The 18,901-nt window shown below is 45.3% G+C and overlaps 1 protein-coding gene across 3 annotated transcripts in view; it reads right to left on the reverse strand.

The window, feature by feature from the left end:
• DEAF1 (DEAF1 transcription factor) overlaps nucleotides 1–18,901 on the reverse strand; it is a 360,680-nt gene that overhangs the window by 178,373 nt on the left and 163,406 nt on the right. For all 3 annotated transcript variants that reach the window (XR_011201388.1, XM_069223092.1, XM_069223091.1), the window contains one exon: nucleotides 13,699–13,825. Coding sequence is in view for 2 of the 3 variants with exons in the window: in XM_069223092.1 (XP_069079193.1) it covers nucleotides 13,699–13,825 (127 nt within the window). In the remaining variant the exon portion in view is untranslated. The remainder of the gene's footprint in view (nucleotides 1–13,698; nucleotides 13,826–18,901) is intronic.

Genomic DNA, 18,901 nt, shown 5'->3' on the forward strand with positions numbered 1-18,901 from the left:
TAACGTACAGTTTTTTTATTAATAAGTCTTGCTGAAACACTTCTTGTTTCTCATAGTCAATAAATAAATGGTACTCACTTTATCGAACTATGTATGATGAAGATCAGGGATTGCATAAGTAACATACCTCAGCAGCAGGTGTTAACTCACTGAGCTATGTTAAAATGTACTGATTATCAAATAAAGCAGAAGTACTGTTTGTATGCTGATGTACTGTATCTCTATAGGTGTATTTTGTGTGAGTGATCAAACACTAGCCTCTATCAAAGTACTCGTCAACCAACAAGCATGTTACATAGTGATGTAGCTGTAAGCCTTTTGCAGCTGACTCATGTCTAGCAAGATGCAGAATGCTGCGTAATGGCCTTCTGGCTGGAGATAGACACTACACCACTTGTGCCCTGCACAGCACAGTGTGACAGTGCTTGGTGCTATTAACTACACAACTTCAATAAAGAGAGCTTCTGCTCATCTGTCACAATAAATTTGAAAGACGAATACAAATAAAGTTGTACCCTTTACTTGTGTGTTTTTTCAATAATTTGTGTGTAATTTTCAATAAACTCCTCTACTGGCTGTATGGCCAAAACACTGTTAGACTGCTTACCTTCTTAAGAGTTGTGGCTCTTAAGCTTCTTCATCTCCTGGTGCTGAGAATTCTACGACCATTTTTAGCTACTTATATAAGTGGTGAACTAACGTTATTGATAGTGTCACTCAGTTCAGGGACCGACAAGCACCCTTTGCATGTTTCTGTGGTTAACACACTGGCTTATTTCAAAGAATGTGAACCATATTCTGGAACTGTAGGCACACAACTACACTTCTCAGGTTAATACTGACTACAAAGCCCATGTTTAAAGGTAGAAGGTAACAAATAAACTAAAGAAAAAGTTAGTTGCATTCAGCAACAATGTTTCTGGTACCCACAGATCCCTTTCCTTACAAATATTCTCCAGGTTCACACTGAAAACAGAACCAACAGCAATAGCGTTCCATGGTCGCCAGTGGTGCCAGGCAACGTCTCCCTCACTGGATGTGATGACACCAGACTATATAGAGAGAACTAAATAGCTTCAGTTCCTGCTACTTTTTCCACGTCCCACCGAGGTGTACGTTTACAAACAATAGATAATGAATGATAGCACAGGATCTATGCTTGCATACAGTGGAGTCTTATTAGAGACATCACTAATTCATCATAGAGGAGGGAGGAATCTGCAAGAAGATTATGCATCCAACAGAACTATTCTTACCATTCGTAAGTAATGTTTTCTTCTAAAGGACACATCTTACTCCAGATTCCTCACTTTATGAATATGTCCCATGGCAATCCCTTTCATAAGCCTGGATTGAATAGTACCAGTTAACCAAGAAAGTCGTGCAGCACAGCTCTCAGCAAGGCACCCATCACTGCAAGTATGGGCTGTGAGGCTGTAATATTTAACAAACGTTTTACCACATAGCTACCAGGCAAATGCCAACTACCAGTGACAGCTGTGAAAGAAGTCATGGCTCTAGTGTATGATCACTCATCAGAGGGACGTTCTATAACAAAATGGAGCAGATCAAGACACAGAACACAGCACACTGCAAAATGGTGTATTCAGTCGCCACTTTGCCATTCTAAGCTAACTGATCATCCGCTCTTTACTGTCTAGTGTGGTCCATGTAACAGGATACTGCAGACATGGTGGCCAGGATATACAGCCAATCCTCCTCCTAGATGGGAGGAGGCGGAGGGATGAAAAATGGAAGATTCTCCTTTTAGTAGAAAGGGCAGACAGGGTAAAATCACCACACTGCCCACGTGGAATACCACAACAGTGTACAGTGTGAGTAGGCCTGAGGTTCTCAAACAATAAAGCTTGAATTTATTCCAACCAGTAAACAGTCTTCAGAGTAAGAAGTTGAACTGGACAACTGTGCAGTGGCTGGAATGAGGATGTTTTAAGGAAAGACAAGCATTTCTGCAGTAAAGCTGAAACAACAGCCAGAACTTTGATGAAAAAACATGATGCAGTCAGGCCAAAAAGCAGGACCATAAAGCGATAGTGTTGGGACCACATAGCGAACATCTTGGGCAGACAGGATTGGAGGAAAAAAGTTGGCGTCCTGGAGGTCCAGGGTTGCCAGCCAATCCCTTAAATTGAGGGCCAACACAATTTGGCTGAGGCAGGACATCTTCACCTTGTACTAACAAATGAGCAGGATCAACGAAGCAAAGGGAAAAGAACACGCCCCCTTCCCACAGAGGCACCTCCTCTATCACTCCTTTGTTCAGCAGGGCAAAAATATTGGTCTCCGAAATCCAGGTGTGTGGCAGAGAGCACATTCAAGTGGAAGGATGGCAGAAAGGAAGTGTAGGGTTCAGCTATTACAGAATTGTCTGACCAATTGAGCCATCAAGATGGTCTACCAACTGGTGGAAAAACAGGACACCCTCCCCAACTGGAGGCTTGGCTTAAGGGCCTTTGAGCTTTTGAGGTAGCAGAGGCAGCAGAAGATAGTGGTGACTGGATGTGCTGCTGTTGTCCAAGATGGCATCCCTGAGATCCATCAGTACCCTGAAAGGAGGAGTACAATTGAAGGGGGCATCTGGACTGATTGTGAAGGTTGATCTTGCTGGAACTGTGGCAGCCTAGAGAAGATTCAAGATTTCCAACACTGTTGGTGGAACTACCTCGCTGGCGAGGCCAGGACCAGCAGGCACGCGCAGCCCTGCCATTTTGTAAGTGTTCCAAAGCGGTGGTGGGCTTTTCACCAAATTGCTGCTTACTACTGAAAAGCATAGCATGTTTACGTGTGTCTTGGAAATCTCCTGAGAAGCCTGTGGAACAAATTCAGACATGGTGGCGTAAGGCTACTGCCTTGTTCATGGATTGATCCATGGAGTCTGGAGAATCAAACCCACACTTCAAGTTTTGTTTGGAAGCATCCAAACCACCATACACCAGGTCTGAGGAAGTTACACCATGTGGTCAGGGAGGCTGATGGTGGTCATTTTTGTTAATATCTAATGGGCATGGACATAAGAGTTTAGAAGTCCTGTATCATTGGCTGTGCAGAGGGCAAGCTCACCAAAGGATAAGATTTTACAGCCCATGGAGTCCAGCCTCTTGAAATTTCTGTCTATGGCCAATAGGAAAGGCATTTTAATTAAATTTTGTGGAGGAGGCCTGAACAACTATACTTTCCAGAGTGACAACAAGAACTTCAGATCACTCATGACTTGTCTCTGTTATCTACGGATTTGTCTGTGGACTACCAGGCCCAAGAAAGATTTTTCCTTAGCATCCCAGGACAGGTTCAAAAAGTGCCTCATTATAAGGTAGCAAAGGCTCTGAAATTGTAGAGGAGGTCTACAAGATATATGTTAAATTTTGCATCTGATGAGGGCAAATTCAACTCAAGTGCTTTACATACAACCAATGTGAACAGACTTTTATCTGAAGATAAGCTAGAGGTGTGAGGGCACATGGGTTAACAGCCTCTGAGTCATCTTCTATACAGATATTACCTTTATCCCTAATCCCGAAACCCAAAGTGTGACAGGAATGTACAAATGTGGTTCAAGTGATCACTGAGCCACTGCAACTAAGCTACACTTGACTGATTAGCCCCAATAAGGGCTGAACAAGTGTTAGGGTCCAGTTCTGGAAGGAGCTGACCTGGTAGTTCGGGCTGGACTGTTCCTATCTGAGCAGGGCCAAGACTGATTTGCATATGGCTGGATCAAAATTGATGTGTCACAGTGGGCAAAACAACAATGGACTTGGATGCGTCCCTCAGTAATTACCAGTGGCTCCGATTAATTCCATTGTTCTCTGCTTTTTTTTTACTATACTATAACACGTTTCAGGCATGACCAGAGCATCAGTGTTGGAACCAAATGTTCTTCCATCCAGGCAAATTTCAGCACAATGAAAAAGGAGCTGTCCTTAGGGCTCATCATCAAACGAGGACTTAACTTTCTCTTTTGCCCCATTTGGGCAGACGAAGTGTGGCTATGACCAGGAATCATGCAGTCCTGACCTCACTGAGATTCTGAGATTGATGATCTCCATGAGACCCTGCAGCATACAACTGAGTTTTACCATGATTCTGGACAGATGACACTTTTGGGAGAAGCAAGCAGGAACTTAGCAAAGCCACCTATGGATGGCAACACTGAAGCAGGCTATAGTGTGTGCTCATGAAGGGGAGCCTAGCCGCTGGCCGTAACTCAAGATTAAGGCAGGCGTAATCTTGAAGCCTTTCAGTAGCTCTCAAGCTGTGGGGAGCTACTGAAAGGCCCCTGAGCGTTCCTGTTGATTCTGGTGACTACTGCCTGTTGCCTTGGGAGATTCAGAAGAAGAGAGCATTCATCGCACATCCATCATAGATGCTGGCATGTATGCCATGGAGTCGCCCTGGATGAAAGATTCGATCAACCAAGAAAGCCACCTTTGTCTCTCTCTGTGGCAGCTGCACAAGGTTTATTCAGGTGCAATCTACAACAAGCATTTACAATGCATCGGGTCTCGCGTTTGCTCATGTTAGAGCTTATCGCGTTGTAAACTCCTAACCCCACTTTTCACCTATCGGGCAAAAGTGCATTTATGTACATAACCCGAAAACGTGAAATCAAGTACCTAAAGCGCTCGACTTCTGCCAAGCGAGATTGGGCTCGTAAATTAGAGAAAAAAAAGTCCACGAGCCCGATGGAAAACAGCGAGCCTCGCATGTTTTCTGTACTTGGTCGCTGCGCTGGAGGAGGGCTAGCCACCGGAAAAGGCATGCCATATGCGTGCCTTCGACGAATGAAAGCAAGCAGATTTGATTAGGGAAGCCCACCAACCAATAAAAAACACTGATGTGAAGTTGACAGGGCTCCGAGCCCTTTTATAAATACAAAAGAGTCTCCCTGCGAAACGCATGGGCGAGCGCATGCAACGCAGGCTCGACCCTAAAAATGGTGGACAGAGGAAGGGAGAAGATGCCCTTCTAGAGTTATGAGGCTTCTGATGGTATAAATAACTGGCCTGATGGAGCCCAAGAGTCAATTCTGAATCCATCCACAGAGAGGAGAGGAGGTGGGAGTCCACATTAGGAGTTTGGTGAAAACTATAGGAGAACCCCACCAGATTTTGAAACCATCAATGAATATGACAACGCCATATGGGTCTGAGGAGATTCTTTGGTTTTGCATTAAAGGTGCTCCAGCATAACAAAATGGTTACTTACCAGTAGAAGTAGTTTTGCAGCTTAAAGAGTTTTCTAGATTCATATGCTGTGCATTATTCTGCCATTTACTGGTTGAGTCCAGAATTATCTCAGTTTTCCTTTTTCTTTTTTTTCCTCATGGGCGTCGTCGAGCACCATTTGGTGCTAGGCCCACTTCCAGTGCGACGTCAGACGGCGGCCCAGAAGTTCCTGTGCGTGGTAGACATCTTTAAGTTCTTTTTTCTTTCTGTTTTTTCCTTCTCTCTTTTTTCTATATATATTTTGTTTACAGTTCATCCTTATATCTGACCATCTTCCCACCTGTTTGTCTTGTTGTCATTTCCTGGGAGGTGGGTGGGTCGCATGTGAATTCAGGAAACTCTTCAAGCTGCAAAACTACTACTACTGTTAAGTAACCATTTTATTATGAAGCATGAATCCTTTTCTGGATTCGCATGCTGTGCATTAGATTATGTTGCAGTTTGCCCTTACCTGGGTTGGATGAGATGAACTGAGGATGAGTTTGCAAACGCATATTGTGGCAACTTCTGTCCCACCTGAGCTTCCTTATTCATCTGTATGTCCACACAATAAAGTTTGGTGAATGTTTGGGGAGATGCCCATGTTGCTGCTGCACAGATAGTGGCTTGGGCACATTTGCCATAAATACTAGATCTGCACCCTTCTTTCTTGTTGAATGCGCTTTAGGGCGAGAGAGTAGACACTTCCCTGCTGAGGAGTCACATGTTTGTATTGTTTCCACAATCCATCGTGCAATTGTTCCTTTTGTAATGGGCAAACCTTTGCTGGATTTAGCATATGAGATAAACAATTGGTTCCCCTTAGGAAACTATTTGGTCTCTCATAGATAATATATTAGTGCTCTCCTCACTTCAAGGGTATGCAAGGTTCTTTCTAGTTGTGTCTGTGGGTTCCTAAAGAACACTGGTAACTGAATGCTTTGATTGACATGAAACATGCTTACTAATTTAGGTAAGAATTGAGGGTTTGTTCTGAGAACTACCTTGTCTTTGTGTATCTGTATGTACGGTTCTTGAATTGTTAATGCCTGAAGTTCACTTACTCTCCGTAGCGATGTGAGTCCTATTAGGAAGGCAGTTTTCAGCGTGCTATAGTAGTGTTCCGCTTTGTGCATAGGCTCATCATCTGTCTGGTGAGGTGAAAAAACGTTTACATGAAGTTTGCCGGGTGTAAGCCACAATTGCTGCCAAGTGGATCTTGAGGAATGAATAATTAATCTCACTGTCCAACAGTTGGGTGAGATAAATTAGTACTCTTTCTTGTCTTGATATTATATCTAGAGTATTGTTCTTTATGTGCCACAGGAAATACCTTCTTCATTTTGTTGCATAGCATGGTCTCATTGTTGGTTTTCTTGCCTTCCTTAGTATTTCCAAGGTTCTAAGTGGCAAGTTCAGGTGTCCGAATTCTATGTATTGAGGCGCCATGCTGCCAGATTGAGTGTTGCTGGTTCTGGATGGAACACTTGCCCTTTCTGCACTGTGAGGAGGCCTCACTCCCCTCTGATATTGATCATCTGTCCCTTGGACTGCTCAATTAGATTTGAGCGCCAGGTTTCACTGGCCCATTGTGGGGCTATCAGAAATAGGTCCGTCACTGGTTGCCTCGCTTTCTCCGGTACCTTTGATATGAGGAATCAGTGGAAAAGGGTAGACAAATCTCCCTGACCAGTCTAGTGACAAGGCATCCCCTTCTCATTGGTGTTGAAACCTGGAGACAAAGAATTGTCATTTCCTGTTCTTTGCCGTTGCCAACAGGACGATTGTTGCCCCAGAGCCTGAAGATTTTTTCTAGGGTTTGTTTTATTTCCCCTTCATGTGAACTGCTTTCCTGTCTGCTCGTTCTGTCTACCTCTACATTGTACTTCTCTGGCAGGTGATTTATCTGTAAGTTGATCCTCTGTGGTATCGCCCGTTGCCATATCTCTAGTGCTAGTTTGCTTAAGGTGAACGGCTTTGTGCCTCCCTGTTTGTTCAGGTAAAACAATGTTGTTTCTGCTGTGTCTGAATCAGTACAGTTTTCCGTGTTACATGTGCTTGAAAGGCCTTCAGGTTAGCAGCTCTGTCTTAATTTCTAAGAAGTTGATGTGCTTTATTGCGTCTGTACTGTTCCACTGACCCTGAATTCTTAGATTGCCTGTGTGAACTCCCCACCCTTTGTGGGGTGCGTATTTTGTGATGGTCACTGATGGAGTTGCTGTCTTGAAAGTCTTCCCCAGAGGTATGTTTTTGCATGTCCACCACTGTACAGCTTTCTGTATCTTTGCTGTTACAACCACTAGATCCTTCCCACCTCCGGTGGCTTGTAACCTATTGTTGCATACCCACCCCTGGAATGGGTACACGTGTAGTCTTGCGTGGGTTATAAGGGGAATGCATGATGCCATCATGCCCATCAGTTTAATGACTGTCCTCACTGTCAGAGATTGCCCCCTCTAGTAATGATGAGTTTGTTTTATGATTGCCTGTACTCTCTTCTAAGTTGGATATGCCCATGCTACCTTCGAATTCAGTCTTGCCCCTAGGAAAATAGTTTCCTGTAGTGGGTGCAGGGATGATTTTTTCTGGTTTATAGAGAACCTCAGTTTTGGTAGGTTTGTGATCACTGCTAGAATGTCCTTTTGACATTTTTACTTTTTTTTGCCCTCACTAACCAGTGGTCCAAGTAAGGGTAGACGTGGATCACCTTCTTCTTAGGAATGCTGCAACTGTTGCCAGACATTTTGTTAAAACCCTTGGTGCGTACTTTATGCTGAAGGGCAAAACCTGAATCGTGCACCTAATTCATGGGTATGTGTAGATAGGCGTCTTTTAAGTCTATTGTTGCTATTTAGCCCCCCTTTTGCAGGAGCAGGATTACCTCTTGCAGTGTTGTCATTTTGAAGTGTTGTGTGCAAACAAATTTGTTTATGAATCTGAGGTCCAGGATTGGCCTTACCGTGAAGTCTTGTTTTGACACCAGGAAATAAGGAGAATAATTTCCTTTGTTGAACTCCTTTGATGGTACCCTTTCTGTTGCATGTTTTTGCAAGAGGTCTTTTACCCCTTTCCTTAGTTATACAAGTTCTGCTTCCTGATACGTTCTTTTCTTTGGTGGGTTTGGGGGTGGAGTCTTTGTTATTCTATACTGTAGGTGTGGCATACCACGTTTAAAACCCAATTGTCTATATTGATTGTTTGCCCATTCTTTTGAGTACTGCGCTATTCTGCCTCCGACTGGTGTTGTGCTGGGGTCTGATTCTGTTCTCAAGTCACTTAGTGGTTGCTCCTCCTTCTCTGGAGTTTTGTTCTTTATTTAGCTCTCCCTCTACCATAAAAGGGCTGTCTTGCGGAGTGTAACCACTATTGATGGCCTGTTTGTTGAGTAGCCTAGTGTGTACCGCTTTGAGTTTCTTGTTGTTATTGCTGCCGTGTCGAGAAGGATCTCCTTCCTGTGGGCCTTCTGGGTGTATTTCCACCCCCTTATGAAAGTGCTTCTGCACTGTAGAGCACCAATTGCCTTTGCAGTTTCACTGTCCTTTTACATTTTTTATGAAGGCTCGTCTACCTCTTCACCAAATAATTTTGTGTTAGGAGCCAAGCATGTCTCCCAAGAATTGTGCCTATACACATTTGTCTACTGGCTGTAACAGATGCATCCAGTGCTGACTTTAGACAGGTGTTGGCAATGTTCTTACCCTCTTGGATAATTGACTTTGGTCTCTTTTTATCGTTCTCTGGAATCTTCTTCATTAGCACCTCGCTCTCCTCCCATTGTTGGTGGCCATATCTATTGAGAAGAGCACTGGAGTTTGCTATGCGAAACAGCGTCACAGACTCCCTTTCCATCTTCTTCCCTTCCATAGCCAGTCTCTTGCTTTCCTTCTCAGAGGGTGGGCCTGTAGAGGTGTGTGCATTACTCCTCCTACTGGCAGTTGTGACAATGATAGAGTCTGCCACTGTGTTCTTCTGGATGTACTTGGGGTCCTTCGAAGATGGTTTGTACTTCTTTTTTACTCTTGGAGTAACGCCCTTAGCTGCAGCTGGCTCCTTAAAGGCTGTCTTGCCCTGGTCCAGAATGCTTAGTAGCATTGGAAGGTATAGGTTACCCTTGCTTGATAGCATAATAGTTTCAGAGAGAAAGCATAAGTCTCCTTTCTCTTCCTCTAAAGGCACTACATTCATTTCAGCTGCCTTGTTTACTAGGCTATTGTAGAGTGTAAGGTCTTCAGGTGGTGATGGTCTCGATGGGTAGTTGTTGGCCTTCTGTTTGACTCTCTGTCATTCCATTCGTCCTCAAAGCCCCCTACTGCCGCCTCCCCTTCGGGGTCATTGAACTCTGCCTCCTCTGTTAGGATCTGGTGTCGCCAGGGATTCTAAGGCTGCTTCTTCCTCTTCAATGTCTGTAGTCATGGAAGGCTTACATGGAATCTTGAATTATTTTAGTGCGTAGTCAAACTCTTCTTGTGTTGAAGGAGCACTGCCATTTCTACCTCTGATCTTCATCTCTTCTTCTCCACCTCTAAGTCTCTTTCAAAGTTCTGTGTCGAAGATGTTCTCTTTTTTGGTGTTGGCTGTTCTTCCTCCGAAGGTTTCAGGATTTCTTTCAGGACCTCTCAACCTGAGGTGGTTTTCATCGATTTCGATGGTCTGCCTATCCCTGGGTTGCAATCCGTGGTACTCCTTATTTGCGGCTGACCCTCGATCGTTGTTTTCTTAGACATCGGGCTGATTTGTTCAACTTTTTCTCTGGAATCTTAGTCTATGAGATTTTTGGCTTTGTTTTCTTTTTTTTCTTTTTTTTTTAACCTTTTCTGGTCTCTTTTCGACGTCCTTCGCAAACTTCTTCACCGCACACTTCTTGACATCCCCCTTGAGGATCTCTAAATCTGATCCCCTGTGGGCTGATTCGGAGTCTCTGACAGTATCCTCGTCTCTGCTGGAAAGGCCCAGATTCTTCAGCAAAGCTTGTGGTTTCTGGCTATTGTACATTGGTGTGTGGTGTTCCTTTCTCTGTTTTCGGTGAACCCTGAGAGTCTTCGGCACGAACACAGCGCAGGCCTCACAGTCCTCATCCTCATAGTCTCATGGGATACAAAGATTACAAACTTAGGACCTCATTATGATCTTGGTGGTCAAGCACTCCGGCAGTGGCGGTGTGACCGCTGACGGCATGGCGGTGCCTGACCGCCATATAATGATGCAAGTAGTGAACTGGCTGCAAAGCAACCAGTTCACTACCACCCACACAAGGGCTGAGTCAACCGCTCGGCCGAAGGCAGCCACCTTCAACCCGGGGGTCGACCCTAGACCGCCGGTGGGATAATGATCCCATTTCCACCAGGGATTTCCTGGCGGGATACCCTGCCAGGTAATCCCTGGCAGAAAGCATACTGGTGACAGGAATTCTCATTTCTGTCACCAGTATGTGACACACCAGCCCCTCACCCCCACTGCCCCCAAACCCCTAGACCCGCCCCACCCACATCATCGAACTCCTATCCCAACTCCACCGATCTCCCTGTAGATCCTCCCCAACCCCCCCTCACCATCCCCCTCCCCACCCCTGTTCAGGACCATCCAACCCCCCTTCCCTCCCCAGCAGCACTTAACTTTTCGGTGGCGCTGCTCTGGGAGGGACCGGGCTCCCTGGATGCTGCTCCGCCAGCAGCGCTTCCTCTCCATACACCACCACGCCTATTATTGCATCATAAAAGGCGCGGCGGTGTCTGGCTGACGTGGCAGTGAGGGTGGAGCAGCATCCACTTCCGCCACCGACTGCCAGGCGTCATTATATGGCGGTCATAGGACCGCCAGCACTGGTGGTCCTGCCGCGGCGTGATCTCAGCAGTCTACTGTTTGGACCGCCGAGATCATAATGAGAGCCTTAGTGTGGATTGCGCTGTGCAAATTTGTCTAGGCAGTGGATTGGCGAACAGTGGAATGGCTTGGAGTGGAGTGGTGTAGATTGGAGTGGCATACAGTGGAACAGCGTAGGCTTGAGTGCTGCAGAGTAGAGTGGCGTATGGTGTGGAGTGGAATGTAGTAGAGTGGAATATCTTGGAGTGGAGTGTTGTAGAGTGGAGAGGGATACAGTATAGTGGGGTAGACTGGAGTGGCATGCAGCAGAGTAGCGTACAGTGGAGTGGTGTAGATTGGAATACCATTGACCATTACTGGCATACAGAGATTTAAAGTAGAGTGGCATATAGTAGTGTAGGAAAGTGCCCCTTTTGACATGGTACCCCACACTTTTTGCCTTGTTTCTGGTGTAATTTCGACTGAAAGTGCACTCGGTCCTGCTAAACAGGACCTCAGTGCCAGATCTCTTTCCCTAAAACTGCACAACTGTTTTTTTTACAATTGGAAAATCTTTAGTTGCCATTGTAAGTCCCTAGTAAATGGTACCCCCGGTACCTAGGGCATGGGGTACTAAGGGAAGGCCCCTGAGGGCTGCAGCACAGATTAAAATGAAAAGTACATTGTAGTACCAGATATTTGTTAAATATTGGGTACAACAATGTATTTTTGATTTTTTAACATATTGTCACTTTTTTTTAAATTGATACCGCAGTACTCCAGAAGCAGTACGGCTGTACTTTGTACATTTTTTTTTAAAATAAATAAAGTTATAAATATTTTCTCTACCTATTACCACTTTCATAAAGAATTAATAGGTAGAGGAAAAATATCAAACCTTATACTTCATTACACCTAAGGGCAAAACGAAGAACAAAGGCAAGTGGACCTAAAACAACATGGCTGCCTTTAACTTTTGGAAAGGTAGTCGTTCCCCAATCACATAATGATTTGTCATCATTATGGACCGCAAAATACAGCAACATTTCTAAAAAATACTGCAGATACAGATATCACTAAGCTAAAATGCCTTAGAACTTAAAAATACTTCCCCTACTTACCTGTGGTACCCCAAAGGATCATCTGCAAACCATAATTTCTGATCCTGCCAAATTTTGTGTAAATTAGTTCAGCTATTTTCGTTTAGCTATTTTAAAGATACAAAAGTCTATGGAAAATGCATTGGTGGGGAAAAACGCGTTTTGGGACACACGTTTTATCTTTGCCCCCCCTTAACCAATCGCCGCAAAACTTTTCATCATCTGCCTATGTAGAAGGAAGAAAAGGTCGGCAAAGTTTTGAAGAGATTTGTCTAACTGTTGCATACTTAGTAGCAACAACAATTCTATTGCCACTCTGTAATATCAGTTAGACTATATAGCAATTATTTCAGCAGAGTAAGGGGGTATGAAGAAAGAAACTGATGTCCAGAGTTTTCAAATCAAGCAACGTGACTGATTGCCGACTTTTGAGGTTTATTTTATGTGATGTGTGTCCAGTTCTCCTTGATGTTGTAATAGCACCAATGTTGTTTCAATTTAAGAAAATCATTTTCCTCATACATAGGTGAAAACAAACTTCATTGGTGCTCCGTTGGCTTAAAGTTGTTTTATTATTCATAATCCATCCAGAATAAGCACTTGAAGCCGTGGTACATAAGTGCTGGTAGCCTTGATTTAATTTGACTTATTTCCCATGATTCATCAAGCTAAGTACCTGTACACATAATACATCAAATTGAGTACTTTTAGCCAACACGTTTCGCCCCTTTAGGTGCCTGCAAGGCCAGGGCTTTTTCAAGGCTCATAGCTGCGGTTTAGATTCTGTGTTGGTATATCTTGGCTTGATACTCTACGGTCCTATCCTCTCATGCTGATCCAAGCCAAGACATATCTACAAAGAGTTTAGACTGCAGTACAGAGTATAGAATAAAACGGAGTGACAAACAGATTCTGGAAACAAAAGTTAATTAGAAGACACAAATAATAAAACAAGTTTTAAACCATTGGAGCATCAATGAAATTTGTTTCCACCTATGTATGAGGAAAGTGAATGTCTTAAATTGAAACAACATTGGCGCTATGACAATTATTAAGGAGTGTCACAGAGTTTTCTGTAAAAATGAACCACGTGATTTAAAATTGGAAGTTAAAGGCAGGAAGAGGAGCAGGTTGGGCCTCAGTATTTAATCCAGACATTTGAGACTGTTTGCTGTGATGTAAGTCCATTTACTTGTCACAATATATTCAGGAATTGTAAGTTAACTCATTTGAACTAAAGGAGTATACAAATATGAATAATGAGTAGCACTGTATCTCCTATCTGTTTCTCTTTCTGTATTTTAATGTTGTTGTATGATTAGCATTGGAAACCAGATAACTCAAATAATGACATTCAGTACTTCTGGGCTAGCTGGCCTATCACAACAACAATGTTGAATGCGTACTGGAACAACCTGAACATAACTTACTATCTTTGCTTTGTGACCGTTTGTTAATGCCTCATATTTTCACATGATGATAAACCACTGTAGTTTCAATGACTGAACGAAGCTGCCAGCCCACTAATAATAATAAGACAAAGACCAGAAAGCATGTGACAACTGTAAACATACATGTGGTTGCAGCAGTAGCAGGTAGTAAGGTGATGCTCTTTGGGGACTCCTTCTTTGCTGGAGTTGTTGAGACCTCATTCTCCTTTCTTCGCCTCTTGTAAGGAACAAAGAGTCGTACTGGCCCGCTCTAGGAAAACCAGAAACCAACATGATACCACGCAAGCAGGTGCCATAAGAGTACCAACATAATCTGTACTTTTTTCCCCTCTACCATATCTGGTTGGCTCACTGAGCTCATGGTATTTTAGTATTAAGCAGAGTTACTTTACAAGTGTTTCTAATGTTCGATCTTGCGCAGACTAGGAGGCACCAAAAACCTAGTTAAAATGAGACTGGAGGTTTAATTAATTTCACAGTGTCCTAAGTTCTCATTTGACAAAAACCCTGTTTGAGAAGCATACAGGTGACATGTTAGATATCCATGTTGCTAGATAGGAAAAGTCTTCTCCTCGTTACTAAAACGCAAATTTAACAGATGGTTAAAAAACACACATTACAAAAGGAAAATATCAAATTTCCTCCTTAAAGAGACACAGGATGCACTGCTAAGGAGCACATGTATTTTTCAAGATGATGAACTATGAAATACCTGAAATATCCATGAAAGCCGACCCAAACTCACAGGAGAATAAACTATACTGTGAGACATACTCAAAAGTAAATCCTCCTCATTATGACTCATGCTCATTGGAAAACACAGTATAACATGAGCCAGTCAACGATGATGTCACAATTGCCAGACTTCACGCAACGCCGCATGACGTCATCCAGGCAATAAGAAGCCCTCGTCGACGTGCAGACGTCAGTTATCACCATTTTTTACGTGCCTTTGAGGCGAACAGGTGAACATTGACTTTGCAGGGAAATATAATTACATCAAATAAAATTATATACCATTTATTGCAACAATATGGAATGATACTAATGGAAACACCACACTCATATGGAAACAATTATATATATACATATCCAAACATGTTTCCTTTGAAAAATACCATATATATAAATAAATATGTACATAAATATCTCATCATTAAATACAAATATACAATAAACCGGTGCTCACCCAAGGAATTTGTGGTAAGACCAATCAAGCAACGGGGCGGCGGGAGTGCCCACGAGAAATCCACAGGTAGATAATGTATCCACCAGAAAAGGCGCTACCGAAGGGAAGTAACTTGTTCTTCTGATGGATACAACTAACTGTAGATTCCTCACCTCAAGAATAGAGTCCCAAAGCAGTACCACCTCCAGAGGTGGGTGCCTTAATAGTCAAATCAAGAAATCCTACAGCACTGAGCGGGCAAAATGGCCATCCCCCCTGACCTCAGAGTCCAGACAAAAGTATGGAGGGAGACCCAAGTTGCCGCTTTGCAGATGTCAACCACAGGAACACCCCTACTCAAGGCTGATGAAGCAGCCTTAGCTCTGGTGGAATGAGCTCAGAGTCCTACAGGGGGTTCTTTCTTTGCTAAGAAATAACAAAGTTTGATACAGAGAATGACCCACCTGGACAGCGTTCTTTTGTGGACTGCTCCACCTCTCCTCTTCCCCACATATCCAACGAAGAGCTGATCGTCTTGCCTGAACTCCCTCGTCCTGTCGACAAAGAAGCTCAACGCTCTTCGTGGTTCCTACCGGTGAAGCCTCTCTTCCTCCTTGGATGGATGAGGCGGAGGGTAAAAGGAAGAGAGAGTAATGGCATAACAAACGGAGTGGGCAGAAACATATTAGTGAGACCCTTAATGAACCTCAATACCAAAGGTGACCTAAACAGAGAGGGTTGGTCTGGGAGGCACAGAAAAGCCGACAGCGCTGATAAATAGCCCTTAACTGTGGCAACTGCACAACCTTTCTGTGCCAAGGTTAAAGCAAATAATAACACATCAAACAAATGAGCCTTCAAAGGATCAATTTGGTTCTCTCCACACCAACTGACAAATCTGGCCCACCTGCTTGCATAGATTGATTTGGTGGAGTGTCGCCTGGCCGATAAAATAACATCCAGCACCTCCGGCGGGAGAGAAAAGGAACTCAGATTTCCCGTTCAATCCACAGGCATGAAGGTGCAGGCTCTGGAGTTGGGTGTGTAGAACCTGCCCCTGTGACCGCGAGAGGAGGTCTGGCCTGCCCTGTAAGGGAGACGGAGCGTAGGGCACAGAAAGAGTTGGAGAAGATCTGAATACCACACCATTCTTGGCCAATCCGGGGCTATTAAGATGACTTGGGCCCGGTCTTGGCAGATCTTCCTCAGAACCCGAGGCATCAAGGGTATGGGGGGGAAACGCATAAAGCAACTGACCCTTCCAGGACATCTGAAACGCGTCCCCCAAAGCTCCTTGCACCGGATATTGGAGGCTGCAGAACGACGGGCATTGCGCGCTCTCCCGAGTGGCAAACAGGTCTATCTGAGGAAACCCCCACATCTGGAAGATGTAAAGAACCAGATTTGGATGAAGACGCCACTCGTGATCGGTCGAGATGAGCCGACTGAGACCGTCCTCACGCACGTTCAGAACTACGGCCAAATGATTTGCTACCAAGCAAATCTTGTGGTCCTGAAGCCAGGACCAGAGTCGAGAAAATACGACCCCACTCCTCCCTGCTTGTTTATATACCACATTGCGGTAGTGTTGTCCTTCAAGACCTGGACTGACTGACCGCGAAGAGAGCCAGACGTATCGACCGCAATTCCAACAGATTGATGTGAAACCTCTGTTCCACTGGAGGCCAACAACCTTTGATCTCCAGGTCCCCCAGATGAGCTCCCCACCCTAGAGTGGAAGCATCCATTACAACTGTGGCCACTGGCGGAGGCAGCGAGAATGGCCTTCCTTGCGACAGGTTGCCGACCGCAGCCCACCATTGAAGATCCGCTGCAGTGTCTCTGGAGATCCTGATCGAATCCTCGAGATCTCCTTTGTGCTGAAACCACTGCCTGCGGATGCACCACTGAAGAGCCCTCATGTGCCAGCGTGCATGCATGACCAGCAGAATGCAAAAAGCAAACAAACCGAGCAGACGAAGGACCTTGGGGACTGGAACGACCGCTCCATCTTGAAACATTAGAATCAACGCCTGAATGTCCTGAATCTGCTGCGGCGGAGGAAAGGCCCGATTCAATGTAGTGTCCAGTACTGCCCCTATGAACAGGAGGCATTGAGAGGGCTCCAGGTGAGATTTGGGCACATTCACTGAGAACCCAGGTCGAACAACAACTGAGTTGTCGACTGCAGGTGACACCGCAAGAGCTCCGGAGACTTGGCTTTGATCAACCAATCGTCCAGATAAGGAAATACTGCTATTCCCTTTCTCCTGAGCTCCGCTACTACCACCGCCATCACCTTTGTAAAGACTCCAGGTGCCGTAGTAAGACCAAACGGAAGGACCGCAAACTGATAGTGCTGCGACCCCACCACATAGCGGAGATACTTCTTGTGCAACTTGAGGATCAGAATATGGAAGTACGCATCCTGCAAATCGACAGACACCATCCAATCTCCTTCGTTCAATGGCAAAAGAACCTGTGACAGGGTCAACATCTTGAACTTTTCCTGCTTAAGGAACCAATTCAAAATCCTCAGGTCCAGGATTGGCCTCAACTGACCATCCTTTGTGGGGATCTGGAAGTACCTTGAATAACAGCCCTCACCCCTCTCCTGCTCTGGAACCAACTCCACTGCGCCTTTCTACAAATGGGACATCACCTCCTGTTGCAATAACAGAAGATGGTCATCCGAACAGAAGGAGGGGCGGGGAGGGAAGGAAGGAGGAAATTCCCGAAAGGGAAGAGCATACCCCTTCTCCACAATGCCAGTGACCCAGGAGTCTGATGTTATGGACTCCCACATGCAAAGAAAGTGAGTAAGTCTCCCCCCTACCGGAGACGTGTAAGCAGGGAGTGGTGGAGGACTAAGGCTGCTTTCCCTGCTGCACCCCTCCGGAGGAAGAGGAAGAGGCAGAGTGCTGCTGTGTGGCACCTCTAGTGCGTACTCTACCCCTGCCCCTAAAGGATCTGTAAGGAAGAGTTCCTGCAGATTGTTGTCCTGTCGCATGCAGCCTGCCACGAAAGGAAGCGCCACGACCAAAATCTCTAAACCTCCTAAACGATCTAAAAGCAGAGGAAGTGGCTGCCTGGAGACCCAATGACCTCGCTGTGGCTCTACTCTCTTTAAAACGTTCTAGAGCAGAGTCGGCTTTTGCTCTAAAAGGTTTGTCTCCATCAAATGGCAGATCCAGGAGAGTAGTCTGAACATCAGGGGAGAACCCTGACGAACGCAGCCAGGCCTGCCGTCTCGTCGCTATGGATGTGCCCATAGCTCTGGCCACCGATTGAATTACCTGGGTTGCCGCCGCAGCATCCGACAACAGGTTCAACACCTCCTGTGACAAACTAGGGTGGCCCTTAGCCTCATCCATAAGGGCATGAATAGAACGCCCCAAAATACAAGTCGGAGTGGTAGACGTTAAAGCCATGCTACAAGAAGAAAAGGTATTTTTCGCTGCCTGGTCCATCTTCTTAGAATCCCTGTCCGCAGGGGCCCCGGGGAACGAACCAGGAGCAGAACGGGAGGAGCATGACGCTTGGACAACCAAACTCTCCAGAGTTGGGTGCTTGGTCAGAAAGTCTGGATCACCTGGTGCTACACGATAGCGTCTCGCTACCGCCCTGTTGACGGCCGCCAAAGTCACTGGCTTTTTCCAGATGTCCTTAACAGGGTCCATAAGAGCCTCACTGAAAGGCAAAAGAGGCTCGACCACCGCCGACGATGGATGCAGCACTTCGGTCAGGAGGTTTGTCTCCACCTCCGCAGCAGGAAGTGGAAGGTCCAAAAAATCTGCTGCCTTCCTCACCACAGCATGAAATGAAGCAGCCTCCTCCGTATACTCCCCCGGGGAAGCCAGGTCTCATTCCGGGGAAGTGTCCAGGCCACTTGCCGTATCTAAGCCATGCAGGTCCCCTAAAGGCTCCAGGATTTCACCTTCCTCCAAATGCTGCCTGTAAGGAAATGCCTCCTTGGCATGGTTACCCCCTGACTTTTTGCCTTTGCTGATGCCAAGTTATGACTTGAAAGTGTGCTGAGGCCTGCTAACCAGGCCCCAGCACCAGTGTTCTTTCCCTAAAACTGTACCTTTGTCTCCACAATTGGCACACCCTGGCATCCAGTTAAGTCCCTTGTAACTGGTACCCCTGGTACCAAGG

Source organism: Pleurodeles waltl, chromosome 3_1 (assembly GCF_031143425.1).
Source record: "Pleurodeles waltl isolate 20211129_DDA chromosome 3_1, aPleWal1.hap1.20221129, whole genome shotgun sequence".
Classification (NCBI taxonomy): domain Eukaryota; kingdom Metazoa; phylum Chordata; class Amphibia; order Caudata; family Salamandridae; genus Pleurodeles; species Pleurodeles waltl.